The 22,180-nt window shown below is 58.5% G+C and overlaps 1 protein-coding gene across 1 annotated transcript in view; it reads right to left on the bottom strand.

The window, feature by feature from the left end:
- HUNK (hormonally up-regulated Neu-associated kinase) overlaps window positions 1-22,180 on the bottom strand; it is a 45,152-nt gene that overhangs the window by 18,864 nt on the left and 4,108 nt on the right. Inside the window, exon 2 of the mRNA XM_070403697.1 lies at window positions 8,118-8,410. Coding sequence (XP_070259798.1) covers window positions 8,118-8,410 — 293 coding nt within the window. The remainder of the gene's footprint in view (window positions 1-8,117; window positions 8,411-22,180) is intronic.

Genomic DNA, 22,180 nt, shown 5'->3' on the forward strand with positions numbered 1-22,180 from the left:
GAATGGCCCCCCTCCCCCCCCCCTCCCCCCGCCCTCAAGGCCCTGCAGGCACAGGCCCAGCATCGGTGGGGTCCCCTCCTGTGCTTGGGGGCTCCTGTGCTTGGGGGCGGGATGGGGTGTCAGAGACTGAGAGGCCCCGGGGAGAGCCCTACCCCAGCCCTTTGTTCTCGGAGTTTCAAAAGGACAAGCCCCCACAGGCCCGGCTACCAATCAGAGGTTCACCCACAGGCTGCCAGGCCCCCCCCCACCCCACCCTCCTGGCAAGTCTTCAAAGACAGAGTTAATCTCGGGGTGCGGAGACCGCCCCTCGACTGGGATGGCGAGCAAGGTGTCAGGAGCAGAGTCGGGCAGAGGGGAGAGTGAGTGTGAGCGTGCGTGTGTGCACGCCTGCACGTGTGCAAGGAGTGTGAGCACACCGTCTGTGCACAGACACTGCACGTGTGAGCAGTCATGTGTGTGCGTGCATGTGGGAAGGCCTGGTGTGCACGTGTGTGGGTGCGTGCACACATGTATGTGAGAGAGACACACACGTCCAGAACCCCAGGCCTCGCCAGGCCAGGCCCACCCAGCAGAGGTCGAAGGTCGGGATGGGACATCCCCGAGGCCCAGACCGAGGGCAGGAACTCAAGAGGCAGCCGGGGGCCAATGAGAGGAAAGCGAGGAGCCCCATGACATGAACAGAAGCCGCCGGGGTTCAGGGAAGAGGACAGAGGCCAGAGGAGACCTGGAGGGGCTGGGAGACCCCGTGGAGAGGCCTCGCGAAATCCCACGGCAGCCAGGGACGAGGGGACAGCGCTGGCTGGGCTCTCTCTGCCCCCCGCCCCCGCGGGCCCCCCCCATCCCCCACGTCACCCTCACCCTCACACTCTGGGCCTCTTCTTTGAAAAATGGCCTCAAATGAGGCTGCCGGGCAGGGCCGGGTGGGGGGATGGGAAAGGTGCCAAGTGTTGGGGCCACTCCCGGCGAGACAGCCACCAGCAGGTAAGGGAGAGCCTGAGGGAGGGTGACACACTCAGGGGCGGGGCCGGGGGACGGAACAGGTGACAACTGGTGAGAAGCCAGCAGGACCGGCCTTCGCTCTGGGATTACAGGTTGGAAGAAGGGGCCACGCACGCAGCTCGGGTCTGCAGGAGCCGCCTTCCCCGGGGAGGCGGCCACGGGGCGGACGTCGGACATAAGCCTCGGACATAAGTGGGAATAAGCATCAGAGACGAGCACAGCACCCCGAGGCAGTGGGCATGTGGTGGGAAAGGGTTTGGGGGGTTGGGTTTCATCTTCAAAGGCACTGAATTAAAGCCAAGTGGTTTTCTGATCGTTGATTTATTCCCAATATGGGCAATCTGGTAGAACACCAGGATAACTTGTTAAGCATGTACCTGACTTTATTTATTCAAAACGAAACCCTGATTGAGTTCCTACAATGTTTATAGAACGAAAGAGCGAGTTATCCACTAAGAGATGCCACTCTACAAACCGTGACCTGAAAAATAAACAAATCGGCGCGAAGCCAAAGGAGACACTCCCTTAGCCCTGGCCGGGGTGCTCAGTGGTTGGCGCGCCGGCCCACGCACCCAAGGGTAGTGGGTTCCATTTCTGGTCAAGGGCACATACCTGGGCTACAGGTTCAATCTCCGGCCCCGTCAGGACGCCTGTGGGAGACGACCAATTGATGTGTCTCTCTCACATTTATGCTCCTCCCCCCCCCCCCCCCCCCGCCATCTTCCAAAATTCAATGGGAAAAAATATGCACTCAGGTAAGGGTTAACAAAAGAAAAAAACCTCCCCTGAAATTCCAGGGAAAATATGGAATATTCCAGAAAGTACACGGAACTGGCCACCAGAAAGCTTCCGTGCCAGCAGCCCTGTTCGTTCAATTTCCCTCCATTCACTCAACAAGTCTCCCTGTGCGCCCCCGGGCTGGGTGTGAGCTCAGTCGTGGCCCGTGCAGAAGACGGACACCAAACAGGCAAATTATCTGTGAAAAGTGCTTGCAAAGCCAGGGAGAAGGCGCTGTGGGAGTGTGTGACCAGGGGGCCTAGCCTGGAGGGCCTCCTGGAGGAGGCGGGCTTGGGCTGGGACCTGGAGGATGAGGAGGATTCAGCCAGACACAGATGGCAAGGGCTGCAGCAGCGGAGAACAGCGGAGCGGCCTCCGTGAGTGAAAAGAGTGAGGCCGATGCGGACGACCACAGCCAACGCCCTCGGCACAGCGGTTTCTCACACGGCAGCAGGTGGGCCCGTGGTGCCGGCTGACGCTGGTGAGTGGAGGACGGGCTCTGTGGGCAGCAGTTCGCCTCTAAGACGGTGCGTGGAGCAGAACGGACGACAGGCCACGTGAGGCCTCCCTGTCCCTCCTGCGTGCCTGGGTGGGACGCACTCTGCACGAACCGGCTCCTCCAACCCTCTCGGAGACCACGGGAAGTGGGAACCCCCGACTCCTACTGCGTGGACGGCAGGAGAGGCACAGAAGCCTGAGAGATTGCCTGGTGCAGCTTTTAAATACATATATATATCTTTATTGATTTCAGAGAGGGAGGGAGAGGGAGAGCTAGGAACATCCATGATGAGAGAGAATCACTGACAGTCTGCCTCCTGCACGCCCCACACTGGGGATGGAGCCCGCAACCAGGCCTGTGCCCTGACCTTGAATCGCACCCTGACCTGCTGGTTTATAGGTCGACGCTCAGCCCGAGCCTCGCTGGCCGGGCTGCCCAGTGCAGCTGCTGAGGGACAAGCTGTAGTGTGGGCGCAGGCAGTCTGCCCAAGGTCAACACTCTGACCGCTGTGCACCCCGGTCCAGAGCTGTGAGCGAGAGCTGGGTCAAGTCTCACATCCCCATCCCATTGCCAAAAACCCAGTCAGCCCGGCCGCGTGGCTCAGTGGTTGAGCGTCAGCCTATGACCAGGAGGTCAGGCTTCGATTCCTGGTCAGGGCACAGGCCCGGGTTGCCGGTTCAATCCTCAGTGTGGGGCGTGCAGGAGGCAGCTGATCAATAATTCCCTCTCATCATTGATGTTTCTCTCTCACTCTCCCTGTCCCTTCCTCTCTGAGTTCAATAAAAATATACTTAAAAAATAAAAACCCAGTTAAACACAAAACCTTCGGTCCCTACACCCAGCGCCTCCAGAGAGAAGCCCTGGACCTCCAGCTCCCTCACTTCTGCCTGCCCCGCCCACCCCTCGCCAAGAAAACCTACAAGTTAAAGAACCTGTTAAGACGAGATGGTACAGGCTGTGCCTGCTTCTCCTCAGGCCCCAGAACAAAGCCCCCCCCCCCGCCCCGCCCCAATCCTCCCGGGCACGGCCCTGCCCTTTCCGTGCGGGCGAAGGAATAAGGCCGCACTGACACAGCCAAGCGCAGCCTGCGGCCCCAGTGATCCGGGCCTCCTCCCGGCCCAGGGCCCTCTCCTCCCGCCCGGGTCGCGGTGCGTGTGACCCTGTTCTGTGTTGTCTGTGCAGCCCGACTGGACCTGGTTAGCGCGAATGAACAGATGAATGATTCTCAAATGAGCGCATCAACAGATGATGGATGTTCCGAGTGGAGCTCTGTGTACAAGAAGCAAACCAGCAGCTGCTGGCCCCCGGCTGGGCGAGCACGGCTGGGAAAGGGGGGGGACCTCGTTAGATTTAAAACCCGGAGGATCTCAGGCAGCCCCGACACGGAGAAGTCAAGACCGCACGGCCCGTCGCAGCCAGAGTCACACACGTACAGCGGGTCCGGGGGAGGGTGCCCTGCCAGGGCCTTTCCCCTTTTCATGTACGTTTTTCATGACTTTTAAAGCTTGGCCTTTAAACGATATTGAAACAATCCTGGGGGGATCATGCAGGTTTCCTCACAGGGAGGGGCTCCTGGGGGTGATGCTGATGACGACAGAGCAACACAGCACCACCCGATGGGCGCCGGGCCTTTAAAGCACCCTCTGCACGCCCAGCCCTTCCGCCCTAACAGACCAGGAGCCTCAGGGGGAGGCGGGGGGCGGGGGGGGGAGATCAACCAAGGAACCTGACTGCACATATGCATGACCATGGACTCAGACAAGGGGCGGTGAGGGCCTGGGGTCGGGGAGGCAGGTTAGAAGGGGTCAATGGGGGGGGACATATGTAATATTCTCAACAATAAAGGTTTTTTTTAAGCCCTTTAACCCTCATCCGGGGATATTGTTTCCCATTGATCTTTAGAGAAAGAGTGGAAGGGAGGGAGCGAGACGGAGAAGGAAACATCCATGAGAGAGAGACACATCGACGGGCTGCCTCCTGAACACGCCCCAACCAGGGGCCAGGGATGGAACTTGCAACCGAGGTGCGTGCCCTTGACTGGGAATCGAACCCGGGACCCTTTGGGCCACGGGCTGACGCTCTAACCACTGAGCCCCCCGGCCAGGGCCCAAAGCCCTTTGAGTCGCCACCAAATCCTTCCCAAACCCTTTCTTTCGGGCGATCTGGTCAGTTTGCTCAGAAACCTTCCCAGGATGGAGCTCCAGTGGTGCAATCAGTTAGCGTGCAGTACTTATAAATCTTCCCAGAAGCGACGCCAGGGCACCTGATCCAACGAAAAACCTTAACCTCGAAGTCATTTATGAAATTCACTCCACTTGTGCTCAGTGGTTGAGCATCGACCTCTGAACCAAGAGGTCAGAGTTCAATTCCAGGTCAGGGCACACGCCCGGGTTACAGGCTTGATCCCCAGTAGGGGGTGTGCAGGAGGCAGCCAATCAACGATTCTCCCATCATGGATGCTTCTATCTCCCTCTCCCTTCCTCTCTGAAATCCTATCTAATAAAAGGCTAATATGCAAACCGACTGAACAGCGGAACGACCAGTTGCTATGACGCGCACTGACCACCAGGGGGCAGACGCTCAGCACAGGAGCTGCCCCCTGGTGGTCAGTGCACTCCCACAGGGGGAGCGCCAGAAGCTGGGCTCACGGCTGGAGAGCGCAGTGGTAGTGGCGGGAGCCTGCCTCCGCCGCCGTGCTAAGGACCCCTCGGGGGATGTCGGCGGGGAGCGGGCCGAAGCTGGCAGGAGGACATCCCCCGAGGGGTCCCGGACTGCGAGAGGGCACAGGCCAGGCTGAGGGACCCCCCCTCCAGTGCACGAATGTCATGCACCAGGTCTCGAGTCAATAATATATATATATATATTTTAAAAACATTAATAAATCCACTCCTCTGACATGTGGCATGTCCTTCAGGAGGGACCACGGCACAGCTGTTACCACGTCGCCTTGTTGTCCCCGAAACCCCTGAAGCTGGGCGCGTGGGGTTTGACAGCACGAGCCCTGTGACCACACCCCCAGCCCCGCGGCTGGCGCTGACCTCACCGTGACCCCTGGAGTCGGAAATCCAAGCTGACCCACCCAGGTTCCCACCTTGGCTGTCCTAATAAGCAAAGACGCTGGCACACCTGCGGCCATCGCGTTCCTGACCGCGGAGCTCGCACATGACAGGCCACATGGGCGGCGCTGCAAAGAGCCAGAAATAGCGCCACTCACTCGAAATTTCTGAATGGTCCCTTCCCTGCTGATCTCCACGCAGCGCCCTCACGAGCAGACTGCGTGACAGCACGTGGGACTGAAAATAGGTCCGTGGAGACGTTCTGTCCCTCGGTGAGGAAGTGACTGCCTGGAGGGCACCGGGGGGCCCCCAGGACTCGGGGCCGGGGAGCAGCGAGGGGCCCATCCCACTGGGAAGGAGATGGCGCTGTCCACCACGAAGCCGACAAGTCTGGTTACTTAAAGACCCAGAGCCACTTTCTCCACGAGTCAGACTGTGCTTGGTTCCACACAGGTCACAGGCACCAGGGGAAGCCGAGGTTTAAAGCTGTTTCCTCAAAGGTTCAACACAGAGCGGCCGAGTGACCCAGCACTGCCCAGAGCAGAGAACACATGTGCTCACATGAAAACCAGTACACGAATGTTCACATGAAAACCAGTACACAAATGTTCACAAAACCACTAGTACATGAATGTTCACACAACCAGTACACGAATGTTCACACTAGTACACGAATGTTTGAACAAGGACACGAATGTTCACACAACCACTAGTACATGAATGTTCACACAACCAGTACACGAATGTTCACACTAGTACAAGAATGTTCGAACAAGGACACGAATGTTCACACAACTAGTACACGAATGTTCACACAACCACTAGTACATGAATGTTCACACAACCAGTACACGAATGTTCACACTAGTACACGAATGTTTGAACAAGGACACGAATGTTCACACAACCACTAGTACATGAATGTTCACACAACCAGTACACGAATGTTCACACTAGTACAAGAATGTTCGAACAAGGACACGAATGTTCACACAACTAGTACACGAATGTTCACACAACCACTAGTACATGAATGTTCACACAACCAGTACACGAATGTTCACACTAGTACACGAATGTTTGAACAAGGACACGAATGTTCACACAACCACTAGTACATGAATGTTCACACAACCAGTACACGAATGTTCACACTAGTACAAGAATGTTTGAACAAGGACACGAATGTTCACACAACTAGTACACGAATGTTCACACAACCACTAGTACATGAATGTTCACACAACCAGTACACGAATGTTCACACTAGTACACGAATGTTTGAACAAGGACACGAATGTTCACACAACCACTAGTACATGAATGTTCACACAACCAGTACACGAATGTTCACACTAGTACAAGAATGTTCGAACAAGGACACGAATGTTCACACAACTAGTACACGAATGTTCACACAACCACTAGTACATGAATGTTCACACAACCAGTACACGAATGTTCACACTAGTACACGAATGTTTGAACAAGGACACGAATGTTCACACAACCACTAGTACATGAATGTTCACACAACCAGTACACGAATGTTCACACTAGTACAAGAATGTTCGAACAAGGACACGAATGTTCACACAACCACTAGTACACGAATGTTCACACAACCAGTACACGAATGTTCACACAACCACTAATACACGAATGTTCACACAACCAGTACACGAATGTTCACACAACCAGTACACGAATGTTCACACAACCACTAGTACACGAATGTTCACACAACCACTAGTACACGAATGTTCACACAACCACCAGTACACGAATGTTCACACAACCAGTACACGAATGTTCACACAAGGACACGAATGTTCACACAACCAGTACACGAATGTTCACACAACCACTAGTACACGAATGTTCGTAGCAGCATATTCACAGCAGCCGAAGGTGGAAACAACCCATAGGTCCATGAACTGGTGATGGACAGACTGGGGCACGTCCCTACGATGGAATACTATGCAGCCATGAGAAGGAGCCCTGACGCCCTACAACACGGGAGCGCCTCACAGACGGAGGAAGGAGAAGTCAGGGCCGGGCACTTCTCCTTCTAACGTCCTCGCAGCGGCACCAGAAGCAGGCACGGCCGGCGGCCACGTCTGAGACGCTCCCTCCCTCTGCTGTGGAACTCCCCAGAGGAAACAGCGTGTGTTGCAATGTCTGGTTTTCATCATGACTTGCCAGGGTGGCTGGTACAGGGAGCACCGCGCGCTTTCCAGAGCAAGTTCCCAATTCCCACGGTGATGTGATTTCGCGGAAGAAAACAGCTGCTGAGCAACTACCACACATACTGCAAATGCCACGCCAGCACCGGGCCTGCACGACGGAGCGCAGCCTCCTGCCATCTTCACCCCGAGGCCTCCTCAGGCCCCGAGCCGCGGGTCTCAGTATTTTGCAAATAATAAGACCAGCAACCAACACTTACATGTCGCTCGCTATGTACCAAACACCGCTCCCAGCTTCACCCACATATTCACTCATCACGGTCTGTATAGCATCCCTCACGCCCACCACGCGGCGAGCACCATCATTATTCCGGTTTCACAGAAGAGACCGAGGGTCAGAGTGGTCACATCACGTAAACCAGGGCCGCACAACTACTAACGGGCAGAGCCGGGATGCCAACGCCGGCCCTCTGCCTTCAGACGCCCCGCGAAGCCTCGCACTGGCATTAACCCAACTCACAGGACGAGTCCCTGGAACATAAACGCAGACGGATGTTGAACTCGCTGCGAGGACCTGGCCTCGCCGCCCGCCCCGCTCACCTGTGCACCACGCCGGCCCGGTGCAGGTGCTCCACGGCCGAGATGAGCTGCCGGATGTACCTGCGCGCCTCCGCCTCCTCCAGCCGCTTCTTCTCGTAGATGCGGTGCATGAGGTTGCCGCCGGGACACAGCTCCATGACCAGGTAGTAGCTGTTCTCCGTCTCCAGGATGTCGAGCAGCTGCGTGATGTTGGGGTGGCGGATCATCTGCTGGATCTGCCCCTCCCGCCGCAGGTTCTTGGTGACGTAGGTGTCCTTCCTGGCTCTCCTCTTGTCGATGACTTTGATGGCCACCTGGGGGGACACGAGAGGAGGCTGCTGTCAGGCCCCACGGGCAGAGGTCACTCTGGACCGTTCACGGGCGCCCAGAGCCACAGAGCTGCCTGCTGCACCAGGAGAGAAGCATCGTCTAAGGGGGGGGGGGGGGGGGGGGGGGGCCCAAGACCAGCAAAGACCAGAAGATTCACATTGTTTTATTTCCCTGGCGAATCCTCACTCGAGGATATTTTCCCACTGACTTTAGAGAGAGTGGGGGGGGGAGACAGAGAGAGACATCGACGTGAGAGAGACACGGCGACTGGCTGCCTCCTGCACATACTTTGACCAGGGTCAGGGCCTGGGATCTGCACCCGAGGTACGCGCCCTTGGCCAGAATCGAACCTGGGACCCTTCAGTCCGAGGGCTGACGCTCTACCCACTGGGACACACCGGCCAGGGCTCAGTTCTTAAGGGAGAGAATGGACTTCACTTACGCAAACTTGACCGGGGGTCTGGGCGGCTCCAGGAGGGTGAGCGATGACCATGGATCGCCACAGGGTGAAGGGCCATGCCCGCCCCTCAGGCCTTCGCGACCTCCCTACAGGCGGGTCCCCCCAGCCCCCACTCCTGGAGCAGCCAATGCTGCCCCATCTCAGTCCCAGGACATAGGCAGGGGCTGGCGGCCACAGTGTCCACTGACAGGGCACCACGGTCACCGCTCCGCCTGCTCTCTGCCCTGCGCCACCTCGGCCCCGCCCGCTCCCTGCCCTGCACCACCTCGGCCCCGCCCGCTCCCTGCCCTGTGCCACCTCGGCCCCGCCCGCTCCCTGCCCTGGCCAAATTCCTTCCTAACTGCCTCTCCCCTGTCCCTCACCCAGCCTGCCTCACCTAGGACCCCGCCTCCCAGCGCCCAGACACACTGCGTCTACGTGGGACGCAGCAGCCCAGGGGCACCCCACACGAGGCTGCCGGGCCACCTGGCGCGGGAGGAAAACGGGGGCTTCCCATTCCTACTTCCTCCTGTAAGTCCATGTTGTGACAGTTCCACGAAGCGCTCGCTGTATTAACACAGGAGTGTGGTACACCTAGGTCAGTGGTAAGTGGTCAGTAAACACACACATGCATACATACGTGTTTGCAGTAATCGGCTCAAATGCTATTTTCATGACACAGACAAGACTGGCCTGGGACCAGACAGGCTGGGGGCTGCTGTCCCCCCAGAGGCAGGCACACGCGGCCACGGTTTGGCCCCAACTCATTCAGTAGATGCTAGACTAACAGCTTTAAAAACTACTTGTTCTTAACCAGACACACACTCACACACTCACACCCACTCACACGCACTCACACTCACATGCAATCACTCACAGCCCAAACTCACATACACACACACTCATCCATTCATAACTCAGTCACTCACACACTCACACACACTCACATGCAATCACTCACAGCCCACTCATACACACACACACACACACACACACACATCCATTCACAATTCAGTCATACACACCCACTCACACAGTCACATACACCCACTCACTCACACTCACACACACACAATCACTCACAGCCCACTCACACTCTCACACACGCACCCACTGTCACACACACACACACACACACACACACACACACTGTCACACACACCCATCCACATCCACTGGGGTGGGAGGAGGAGGGATTCTCTTTGCTGGGGTCTCCCTGCAGCTTTGAAAGCTGCTCCTCACTGGGCTGGGAAAAGTTTAGCTACATCAGAAAGCAGGTCTAATGAAGCAAGTTTGTTCCATATTATAAAAGGCTAAGTTGACTCGCGCATGCGCGATACATATAAAGCTCTCGCTGGTGCCAGTCGCATGCGTGTTTCCATCTGTCATTGTCGATTGTGAATTTGGTTGACACTTCTATTATAGAGAAAGGGCGGATAGAGATATTAAAATATTTCTTCCAATTAATGTCCTTTCAATGTGCATGAACTTATGCACCGGGACACTAGCGGTTAAATAAGGTCATAGGGGTGGGTCCCTAATCCAATACAACTGGTGTCCCTATAAAAAGAGGAACATCCCCCAGGAATGTTCACTTGCACGCGCGTGTGTACACACACACACACACAAAAGCCCCTGGGAGAACAACCATCTACAAGCCACAGAGATAGAAAGAGGGGAGCGGGGAGGTCTCAGGAGAAACCAAACCCTCCGACACCTGGATCTGGATGCCCTGCCTCAGCGCCCTGAGGAACAAATGCCTGCTCTGGACACCCAGGTCGATGCCCAGGAGACGTCCTGCTCAGGCAGCCCTCGTGCCCAACACAGACCTTCCGGACGCCATCAGCAGTGACGGGCGGCCTGCTCGGCCAATCACATCTCCACAATAGCACCTGGATGCAATGAACTGAGCGGGGGTTCGCCAGGGCGGGCGCCCCCAAAGCCACAGAGGCAATGCCAGGCCCCGGGCTGGGAAGAGCGTGGTGATTAGCGGGCCCCGTGGGCGTGGGCGGCGGGAAGTAAATTGGTTTCACGCCTTCCTCCAAGGCCCGGCGTGTGTGACCACAGATGGGAGACCACAGAGCACGGAGGGCGTGCCCGTGGGAAGACGACGTTCAGCAGGAGCAGAGAGCGTCTCCGGGCTTCGTGAACTCAGAGCAGCGCGGGTCGAAGGGAGGAAGCTGAGGGCTCGCCAGGCCTGTCTTTCCCGGGCCCCTAACTGCTGCTCTGCCGCTGCCCCTGCCCCTGCCCCCGCTCTCCCGCGGCTGGGGACAGGGCCTGTCTTTTGGGAACGAGAGGGAAAGTCTCTCACAGCAGAGCTCATGAGGGCTGCTCCTGGCAACATAACGGAGCCCAGTGCTGAGCAATGCAGAGCGCAACTCCCGTTGGCGGTTACCCCCCGCAGGCCCCGGGGACCCTCCTGCGCCCGCCCCAGGGGGTTGAGGCCTGTAGCTGGGACCGCGATCGCCCTGACTCCCCTGGGAACGTCCTGCTGGTGGGAACCCAGACGCGGGGCCGTGCCAGGGAGGAGAGCGCAGAGCGGGGGCTCAGGGCGCAGAGCGCTTTGTGCAGTTGTGGGAATTCTCACCAAACCGCCCCTTAGCTGTGATATGTTCACCAGCACCCCCGCCAGCGGGAGGGCCAGGGCCCGGGGCGGGTCGGAGGTCGAGGTGCCAGGACAGGCGTGGAAGTAACAGCTGTGCACGAGCACGGAATCCTCACCAGCCCCACCCCCCCACCCCCGGCCCCGGTGCTAGGGACCCTCCACACGGCCCCCGATACACCTGCACGCAGGGCCCCCTCCCTCCCCTCCCATCCCCCACCCAAACAGGCTGACCCCGACCTGCTCATCAGAGAGGTCTCTCCCCACCTCCTCCGGCTCGTACCTGGGCATTTCCGCCCAGCCGGCCTGCAGGAAGCAGCCAATCCACGATTCTCTCTCATCATTGATGTTTCTATCTCCCTCCCTCTCCTTCTCCTCTGAAATCAACACAAATATTTGTTAAATATACACACACACGGGCATCTCTGGCGTCTTCTGTGTGAAAGCAGTCAGTGACCCTGCAATGACCCCATAAATCCTCCGGCCTCCCTCCTGCTCTGGGAACCCGGACCCCGTGGGACCCCGTGGGACCCCGCAGCCCCGCCAGCGCAGACAGAGCGGGCGGGAGGGGCGGGGATTCCCGGGCAGAGGACACGGACAGTGGGAGGAGTGTGCGCGTCCGCACCCACGTGTGCCCGGGGCGGGCTGCCTGGCAATTGCCCAGTGAAACCATGCACCAAGCACGTGATTCGTTTAAAAAAAAAAATACAAGCCGTTTGTCCATCACTTCCATTACCCTCTCCCAGGTGTGACCGCGAGGGCGGCCCCAGGCCGGGCACCGGGCTAACAGGAAGGCCTTTCTCACGGCCCGAAGCTACTAGTCTGAGGTCCAGGTGAGGATCAGGCGGGCCTCTCTCCCATGTGCAGACGCCGCCCGGTCCCCGTCTCTCCCCTGGTCCTCCCTCTGTGCCCGTCTGTGTCCTAATGTCCTCTCCTCCTAAGGACACCAGCAGCTTGGATCAGGGCTCACTAGTGACCTCGTTCAACTTGCTCACCTCTAAAGGCCCATCTCCAACACAGCACACTGTGAGGTGCCAGGTGTCCGGGCCTCCACAGAGGAGAGTGGGGTGCAGAGCTCCGGCCATCACCCCCCGTAAGGCCCCTCACAATCTCAGCGACAGGGAGAGAACCATGAATCCCCCGGGGCGGAGACTCGCCAACACCCTGATGTCACGAGGAGACCAGGACACGGCTCAGGGCCCCAGGGCCCTGCGGTTCTTTCCCCTCCGGCTCCTGCTTCCTGCTGGTAAATGTCACGATGCTTTCGACGTTATGAACTTTTCTACACATTAAATACACATATATACCCATCCTCAGGTGAGGGTTTTCTTAAAAAGACATTTTTATCTTTACATAAAGACAAGACTGCCCTGACCGGTTTGGCTCAGTGGATAGAGCGTTGGCCTGCAGACTGAAAGGTCCCAGGTTCGATACCGGTCAAGGGCATGGACCTTGGTTGCGGGCACATCCCCAGTAGGGGGTGTGCAGGAGGCAGCTGATCGATGTTTCTCTCTCATTGATGTTTCTGATTCTCTATCCCTCTCCCTTAACCGTCTGTAAAAAATCAATAAAATATATTAAATTTAAAAAAAAAGGCAAGATTGCTAGGGCCTGGCCAGCATGGCTCAGTGGTTGAGTGTTGACCTATGAACCAGGAGGTCAGGGCACAGGCCCGGGTTGTGGGCTCCATCCCTAGTATGGGGCTGCAGGAGGCAGCCGGTCCGTGACTCTCTCTCATCATTGATGTTTCTCTCTCCCTCTCCCTTCCTCTCTGAAATCAATAAAAATGTATTTAAAAAGGAAGAGCTGGACAGCACACACAGCATTCAACGCTCACGCCGGGTGCAGACCTGTCAGTCAGTCGGTCAGCGCAGGCCACGCGAGCTGGGTAAACACCCACGCTGGCTGGGGGTCCACTGAGCGAGCTAAATTATCTCTGGAGCTGCCCATAAGCATAAAAGGAATGAGCCGTTTGGACCGCGGCCACGACTCGTCGACCGCGTAGTGTGAAAGCAAATAAAAGGCCCGCGTGCGGCCGGTCACAGCCACAGAATCTCGGACGGAGCCAGCTCCTGAGGACGCACGGAGCAGGCAGGACTCCGCCGGCCTCGTCCCGCGTCAGCCCCCGGCCCGAGGAAGGTCCTCCCGGCTCCCTTCCGCGAGGGAAGCCCTTGGTACTTAGGAACATGCCCCGGGCACCAGTGGGCCCAGCGCAGCCGCCAGGACTCGAACCCACAGCTGAGCTGCTTGGCCCCTGGCTGCCCGGCGGGTAACTCAACAAGAACCAGAGCAGGACAAGGGACCTGACTCCCCACACTGGCCACTTCATTGATTTATTTAACATTGTTATTGATCTCAGAAAGGAAGGGAGAGGGAGAGAGAGATAGAAACATCCATGATGAGAGAGAATCCTGGATCGGCTGCCTCCTGCACACCCCCCACTGGGGATCGAGCCTGCAACCCGGGCCTGTGCCCTGACCAGGAATCGAACCCTGACCTCCTGGTTCATAGGTCGACACTCAACTGCTGAGCCACACCGGTTGGGCTCCACACCGGTCACTTTGAAAGCAGAATTTCCGCCCTGGCTGGTTTGGCTCGGTGGATAGAGCGTCAGCCTGCAAACTGGAGGGTCCCAGGTTCGATTCCGGTCAAGGGCATGTACCTTGGTTGCGGGCACATCCCCAGTAGGGGGTGTGCAGGAGGCAGCTGATCGATGTTTCTCTCTCATCGATGTTTCTAACTCTATCTCTCTCCCTCTCTGTAAAAAATCAATAAAATATAGTAATAAATAAATAAATAAATAAATGCAGACTTTCCAAATCTCTACATCACTCGGCTGCTACTGAGACGCCTGGGCGTGGGTCCCAGTGTGCGGAAGTGGCTCAGCGCAGCCAGGACCAGAGAGGAAGACGGAGCCAGCCCCACTGCAGGGTGGGACAGTGTAAGGAAGAGGGTGATGTAGAATCTCACACACCAGCTGACAGACCTGTGACTGACCAGGCCCCCGGCTCAGAGGCAGCTACAACTCCACGGGGAGGGCCTGCCAGCCCGGCCGGCGCCTGACACAGAAACACGCCGGGAGGGGCTGTTCAGGGTGGGAGCCCGGACCCCACGGCCCCCCACCTGTGTGCTCTGGAATCAAGGCAGGGCTCCTCCTGATGCGCCAGGGGCTGCAGCCGCCCCAGGGGCACCTCGGACCAGCCGGTCTCCCCAGAGGGGACCTCCTTCTCCCCGGCTGCTTAGGAGGCACCGAGTCCCACCTGGTCCAAACGCCCACGCAGCAGCCCTGCCTGAAGGCGACCATCGATCGGTGTCTGAAAGAGGAAACGCATGACCCTTCCCAAGGGTCAGGTGGAGGTAATGCTTTTATTTATTAAACTGGTTGCGATACCGTGGTAATTAGCTAGTTATTAATAATAGAAACAGCCCGGCCGGCGTGGCTCAGTGGCTGAGCATCAACCTATGAACCAGGAGGTCATGGCTCGATTCCTGGTCAGGGCACAGGCCTGGGTTGTGGGCTTGATCCCCAGTGCGGGGCGTGCAGAAGGCAGCCGGTCAATGAGTCTCTTTCATCATGGATGTTTCTATCTCTCTCCTTCTCTCTCCCTCTCTCTCTAAACAGTCAATAAAATATATTTAAATACAATCCTATATAATAAAAGGCTAATATGCAAATCGACCGAACAGCAGAACGACCGGCTGCTATGATGCGCACTGACCACCAAGGGGCAGAAGCCGAGCTCACAGCTGGTGAGCACAGCAGCGGTGGCAGGAGCCTCTCCCATCTCCACGGCAGCGCTAAGGATGTCTGACTGTGGGGAGTGGGCCTACGCCATCAGTCAAACATCCCCCAAGGGCTCCCCGACTGTGAGAGGGCCCAGGCCGGGCTGAGGGCACCCCCCCCAAGTGCATGAATTTCATGCACCGGGCCTCTAATAAAAACAATAATGGGACTGGAGCCAAGGGGAGGCCGGGCATTACAAAGCAGCATAGTCTTTAGGCAGCTTCACCAGGAAGCTGCAATTCCACTCTCCCCAGGGCACCACCGCCCATTCCCTGCGGGTCCCTGGGGGAAGGGGTCCAACAAAGGGGGGATGGATGCATGGGCAGTGACACAGGGAAAATGCCGGTCAGTCAAAACGAGAAGAGAGATCACTGGGGTGGGGCGGGGGCACTGCAAGGCCGAGAACATCTGGGGACAGATAATCCCCCCACAAAGGAGGCCCTCTCGCACTGGCTCTTGGCGCGCCTCGCTCTCTGACCCCTTGGGTTCTGCTCCTGCTTCCTGGCGTTCGCCTGTGTTCCCTCCACAGCCATGGGGCCCTGCGCACCCCACACACAAGGGGCTGGCGGCCGGCAGCGGGAGCCGCACGGAGCCAGCCTGGTGCTGGCCAGACTGTGAGGACCAGGAAGGGAAACTCCGGACACCGGCGTTGACCTTAGCTCTGCTGGAAGCAAAGTGGACGCAGGGAAGCAGGACGCTGGAAACTCGGGGGCGATTCCAGGCTCACCCGGGACGCGCCCTACCGGCCGGGACAGAAACAGGACACAGTCCAGGGGCTGATCGGAGCGCCCAGACACAGGGTGAGAGCCGGGACCCGCAGGCGATAAGGGGACGGAGCGATCGATCCCGGGTCTGGCAGCACGGCAGCAGATGCGAGTCTGATTCTAGACGAGGAGGGTGGACCACGCGTGGGGAACTGGGGTGGCGAGGACCCAGGAGAACCAAACCGGAAGGGGCACCGGGCTGGTCCGGAGATGAATCACAGAGCAGCGAGGGTGGGACCCACAGGGGCTGCCGAGGCCCGACAGGGGCCTCAGGGGGGACCAGCCCTGCCAGCACCCTGACCTCAGGGTCCCCGTTGCGTGTGGGCCCCGCAGGGCCCGGTGGCGGTGGAGGGAGACGGGCGAAGGCGAGGAAGCAGCAGCAGAACCTGAGGGGCCATTGACTCCGTGTGAGTCTCGGAAATCCTTTTCCTCGGGATTCGCAGGAACCCCGCTCCCACCAGCCTCTGGGGACAAGGAGGGCCCCCCAATCCCAGTGACCACGGGGAGAGCGGCCTCACGTGCACGAGACACGGCCTTCGAGGGAGAAGTGCGGTTTTAAACGGACGTCACGCAAACAGGGAGCGCTCCCCGCGGACAGGGTGTGAGTGAAGAGAGGGGAGTCGCTGTCCCTCCCCTGGTCCCTCCCCTGCCCGGGCCTCGGGCGACCTTCCTTTCCACAGCAAGAGGTCCTGGACACGCCCCCCAAAACCTGACACGTCCCGCTCTGCCCCGGGCGCAACAGGGAAAATCGATCTTCTATTCTCACCTCGCAGGACGCCCGGCAGCCCTCGAGCTGGGAAGGCGCAGGAGTAAAGTCACTTATGGGGGCGGAGTGGGGGGGGGGGGGCATGGAAAGAAGTGGAAGCACAGAAATGTGGCCGATGGTAATAAATCCACCAAACTTCTCTGCCAACCCTGGGATCCAGAGAGCCGGGCGATGGCCAGCACAGGTCAGCAGGCAGAGAGCCCGGAGGCCGAGCTGGGCCGAACTGGGAACCAGCACCTCACCCCGGAGTGACCTCCCCCCCCAGCACGTCACCTGTCCTGCGGTTTAGCGCCAGTGATGGCGAACCTGTGACACCCGTGTCAGAGGTGACATGCGAACTCATTTTTTTGGTTGATTTTTCTTTGTTAAATGGCATTTAAATATATAAAATAAATATCAAAAATAGAAGTCTTTGTTTTACTATGGTTGCAAAGATCAAAAAATTTCTATATGTGACACGGCACCAGAGTTAAGTTAGGGTTTTCAAAAATGCTGACACGCCGAGCTCAGAAGGTTCGCCATCACTGGTTAGCCCCTGCCCTTTCCTCCCTAAAAACATCGGCCTCAGTTGCATTGCAGCTCCAGGCCCAGAAAAGCAGCAAAACCAGACAGGTGACACCCCCCCCTGCCCCCCGTGGCTGCCTCAGGACCAGCTGCGCTGATGAATGACCCCCGCCCCCCCCCCCCTGCCCTGGCGCCCACCAATCAGTGGAGACCACGGCCCTGAAAGAGCAAAACAGCTGGGAGCTGATGGACGTTCTGTTAAGACACTCCCCTGAGCCCAGCTGGTGAGGCTCAGCTGTTGAACGTTGACCCAGGAACCAGGGGGTCCCTGGTTCAAGTCCTGGTCAGGGCACAGGCCCGGGTTGCGGGCTCGATCCCCAGTGGGGGATGTGCAGGAGGCAGCAGATCGATGGTTCTCTCTCATCGTTGATGTTTCCCTCTCGCTCTCCCTTCCTCTCTCTACCAAGAATAAGAAGAAGCCACACAGACGCTGGTAGGAGCGGGAGATGCGGAGCAGGCTGGTCCGAACCCGTGTGAGGCGGATACAATTGGGAGGGACATCTGGGCTGCGGAGGACCCGCCCCGCCCCCCCCCCCCCAGAAGCCCGGGTCCCAGCCCCACAGGCCCCGGCCAGGCTTCCAGGGCCCGGAAGGGAACTCCCCGTAACTCCTGGCTGAGTGAGTGAGTGAGACGGAGGCTGCAGGAGTCCCGGGTGTTCCTCTTAAAGGGCCACACGTGGGCTTACCCGGACTCGCTCCCTCTGATGTATGTGTGCACGTGGAACTTAAATATAAATCATAGGACATTGTGCTAACGTAACTTTCTGGCAGCAGACTTCCTTTTTTTGCATTGACTTCAGAGAGGAAGGGAGAGGGAGAGAGAGATAGAAACATCAATGAGAGAATCATGGACCGGCTGCCTCCTGCACGCCCCCCCCTGGGGATGGAGCCCACAACCCGGGCCTGTGCCCTGACCGGGAATCGCACTGTGACCTCCTGGTTCCTAGGTCGATGCTCAACCCCTGAGCCCGCCGGCCGGGCAGTGGCAGACTTTCCTCATGCAGGAAGCGGGGGTGGGGGGCGGGGGGACTGTGGGAGCTCCATCGGCTCCACTCTCAGCCTCAGGACTCCCTTTGCACCGAGAGGAGAGCCTCTGGGAGGGGAGCAAGGATCTGGGCGGAAGCGGGCAGCACACCCAGCAGCCCCCAGGGTCTCCTTGTCAAACTCCCTCCACCGCAGGGGCACAGCTACTCATCACAACAGGCCCCCCACCTGCATGTCCTGCTCGTGCCGGACCTGGACTAGACCCACTTCTCCTGGGGCTCCGTCTGGCTGAGGAGGAGCCTCGGGGTGGACACTGGACCGAGGAAGAGCCAGGGGTCGCCTAAGACCATCGGAAAACACATATATAATTACATATTGTTTTTGTGATTAATCACTATGCTTTAATGATGTTCAATGTGTCACAATGAAAATACATCCTGCACATCAGATGTTTACATGATGACTCATAACAGTAGCAACATTACAGTTATGAAGTAGCAACGAGAATGATTTTATGGTTGGGGGTCACCACCACATGAGGAACTGTATGAAAGGGTCGCGGCGTCAGGAAGGTTGAGAACCACTGAATCAGACCAACGATGCCTCGGTTCCCGTTGAACATCGACCTGAGCGGCGCGAGGGGCAAGGCCTGTTGGGGAAGCACGTCCGGGTTGTAGGGCCGGGCCCCCAGGACGGCATTTCGTTCCGGTGCAAACCCCCCATTCGTGAGCCGCAGCTGCGGCTTCAGCCCAGTCCAACCCACGGAAGCTGGCTCTCCCTCCGAGAGAGTACGCACGGGTGAGACGTTTCTTCCCGGATCGGGGCGAACTTGTCACCAAAGGTGTCACCGGGAGCCACTCCGTCCGGTGCCGAGCGCACGAGAGCAGCCATTTCTCTCCGATACCCAGCCGTGGGCTCCCGTCCGCCAGGCTCCCGGGGGCGCGTTTCGTTAAAGGCAGATAAACGACAGCTAATATACGTCGTTTTCCCGGGGCCAGCTATAACTACTTTAAGAATAAGTTTAAATGCTTCCTTTTGATTACTTACTTTAACGTACATGTTCTTAAACGTGAGTCTCTTTTACGCAGCACTTAGTGTCCTAGGGCCCTTCAGACCGTCCGGCCACAGGTACATTCGAGTTTGGAAGCGACACTCGGTGCCTTTCGCGTCCAAGGCCAGTGCGGCCGCTGCCTTAAAGGGAGGGTCTCTCCAGGAGAGCCCCACCGTCCGAGCCAGGCACAGGGTCAGGCCGACCAGTTAGCCCAGCTCGGTCCACACAACATCCCCGAGAGGACGCACAGACACCCCACCTGCCCTGGAAGTGCCCCCCACAACGGGGAGCCGGGATCCCAACTGGAGCCACGTGGGGCCAGAAGGCCTCCAGGGCTCCGGGGGTGGGACCCAGACCCTGGGCTCCCCACGCGGGTAGAGAGGGACCTGGGTGGCGGCTGAGGTGGGGAGCTGCCCACCTTCATTATGGGACTGGGCTGGACACGGGGAAGGCCCCGGGCCTGGGAGCGGTGGACGCCAGACCCACGGCCCAGGTTGCGTTTAGAGAGCTGAAGAGCTCGCAGGCCCAGGAACTGCCCTCAGCCACGTCCAAGGCCACACCCCTTCCGGGCAGCCCCATCCAGCGAGGGGCTTGCAGAGGTAAAGGCCAGTCCCCTCAGCTGCCTCCACCTCTGAAGGAGCATCTGAGCTCCAGGGCTCACCTGGGGCGGCAGGGCCTTCCCTTCACACGGCCCTGGAGCCCAGCTTCCCCCTCTGGGCAGTGCTGCTTCCCCCTCCTCCTCCCCTCCGAGATGCTCCTCCTGAATTCATTACCTAAACCCCCTTGGCCTCCCCATCAAGGCCTGTGTGCCAGCAAGTCACCGGCAACGCCATCCTAACCATCTAGGAAGGTGATGTGGGTCGGACTGTGTCCCACCAAAGGGCACGTTCAAGTCCGAGGCCCCGGTCCTGTGAGTGTGACCTTATTGGAAATGGGGCCTTTGCAGATGTCCTCAAGTTCAGATGAGGTCCTACTGGATGAGGGTGGGCCCTAAATCCTATAACCAGTGTCCTTGCTAGGAAGGAGGAGCTCTGGAGACAGGCGACCCACGGAGGGAAGAGCCACGTGGACACGGGCAGAGGCTGCAGTGATGCAGCCACAAGCCAAGGACTGCTGGCAGCCACCGGAAGCCGGACAGAGTTCTCCCCTCGAGCCTTCCAGGAGCAGGGCTCAGTGGGGTCCTTGTTTGGGGACTTCTGACCTCCAGAGCCATGAGAGAATAAGTCTCTATTTGTTGTTTGTTTGTTTAATATATTGTTATTGCTTTCAGAGAGGAAGGGAGAGGGAGAGAGAGAAACATCAATGATGAGAGAATCATTGACTGGCCGCCTCCTGCACGCCCCACACTGAGGATCGAGCCCGCAGCCCGGGCACGTGCCCTGATCAGGAATCGAACCCTGACCTCCCGGTTCGTAGGTCAATGCTCAACCACTGAACCACACCGGCCGGGCACGTCTCTATTGTTTTAAGCGCCCCGGTCGGTGGTCACTGTCACGGCAGCCCCAGCAATAGACGAGAGAAGGTCAGTGGGAACCTCGTCAGGGTGGGCCGTGTCTCCCGCCCGGGGAGAGGACACTAGTGAACCACGAACACGACACGCTCGCGGGCAGCAGCGGCCAAGGACGGGCCACACGCTCTCCGCCTCGCACAGGCACCAGCCTGCCGGGCCCCGGGGGTCCCCTCCTTCCTACATCCATCCTCCCAGCCAGCAGCACCCACCCGAGAGCGTGGAACTCCAGGCAGCACTGGCCGTGGCCGGAGCCCAGGCCGAGCAGGGGAAGAGGTGTGTTTGCTAAAATAAGGCCAGGCCACGGTGACCCATCAGCCAGGAGAGCAGGTTGCTCAGTGACCACGGATAATCGAGAGGGCTGTCTACTCCCAGGTTATGTGACACCTGCCCCCCCACCCACAGAGGGCACTGGCCTCCCACCTCCTGGGGCGGACACAGCCGCCACCCCCCACGCCTTCTGGGGGTGACCTCCGGGAGGATGACCGATGACCGCCACCCGGCACTGGAGCCTGCCGTGCGGGGGCCACACCTGAGGGCGGCATCCGGTCCGTGGGCGGCACCCAGCACCTTCTGAGGTCCGAGGGCCTGGGTGCCAATGAGCACTAAGAGCCCCCCTCACGGGCAGTGCCAGCCCCGTCACTCACAAGCACTGCGGGGGGGGGCGGGGAGTGCCAAGGCCACCGGCCCTGCTGGCCAGGAGCCGCCAGGATGCTGGGAGCCTCCAGGTCCCCACACAGGTCTCGTTCCTCGGAGCTGCTACCCCGCAATTTCTAGCATAAAAAATACAAATGAAAACACAGGATTCAGCACCTGTTTGTTGCAGAAACACTTGCTAAAAACAGATCTGCCGAAAGGCCACGGCTACAGTGAGTCGTGTTTCCTGCGGGCTCGGCCCACGCGGTATTTTTAGTAACTCCTTCCCGCCAGGTAGCGGCGCGTGAGCCACCAGCACTATTAGCGACTTACTGAGCGGCAGCTTCTATTTTTAGTCCCCAAGCAGCTCGCGCCAAGGAAAGTAATAAACAGGCTGTTTTTAACCAAAGGTTAGAACAAAACACTTACACACCTTCACCAACCCGGCCATCCACCCACGCGGTGTCAGAGAGAGCGCATCTTGCAGAAGGGAACCGTGGCACCGGCTGCTCTCCCTAGGAACCCGCTCTATTGCTGACACACCTGTGCGCTCCATGAGCCCTTCCAACTACACTGTGTCCGTTATTCTGTAAATGCACCAAGAGCCCTGGCCGGGTTGCCCAGTGGGTTGCGCATCGTCCAGTCCACCTAAAGGTGG

Source organism: Myotis yumanensis, unplaced genomic scaffold (genome assembly GCF_028538775.1).
Source record: "Myotis yumanensis isolate MYYU_CA2020_CCGP unplaced genomic scaffold, mMyoYum1.0.hap1 SCAF_2, whole genome shotgun sequence".
Classification (NCBI taxonomy): domain Eukaryota; kingdom Metazoa; phylum Chordata; class Mammalia; order Chiroptera; family Vespertilionidae; genus Myotis; species Myotis yumanensis.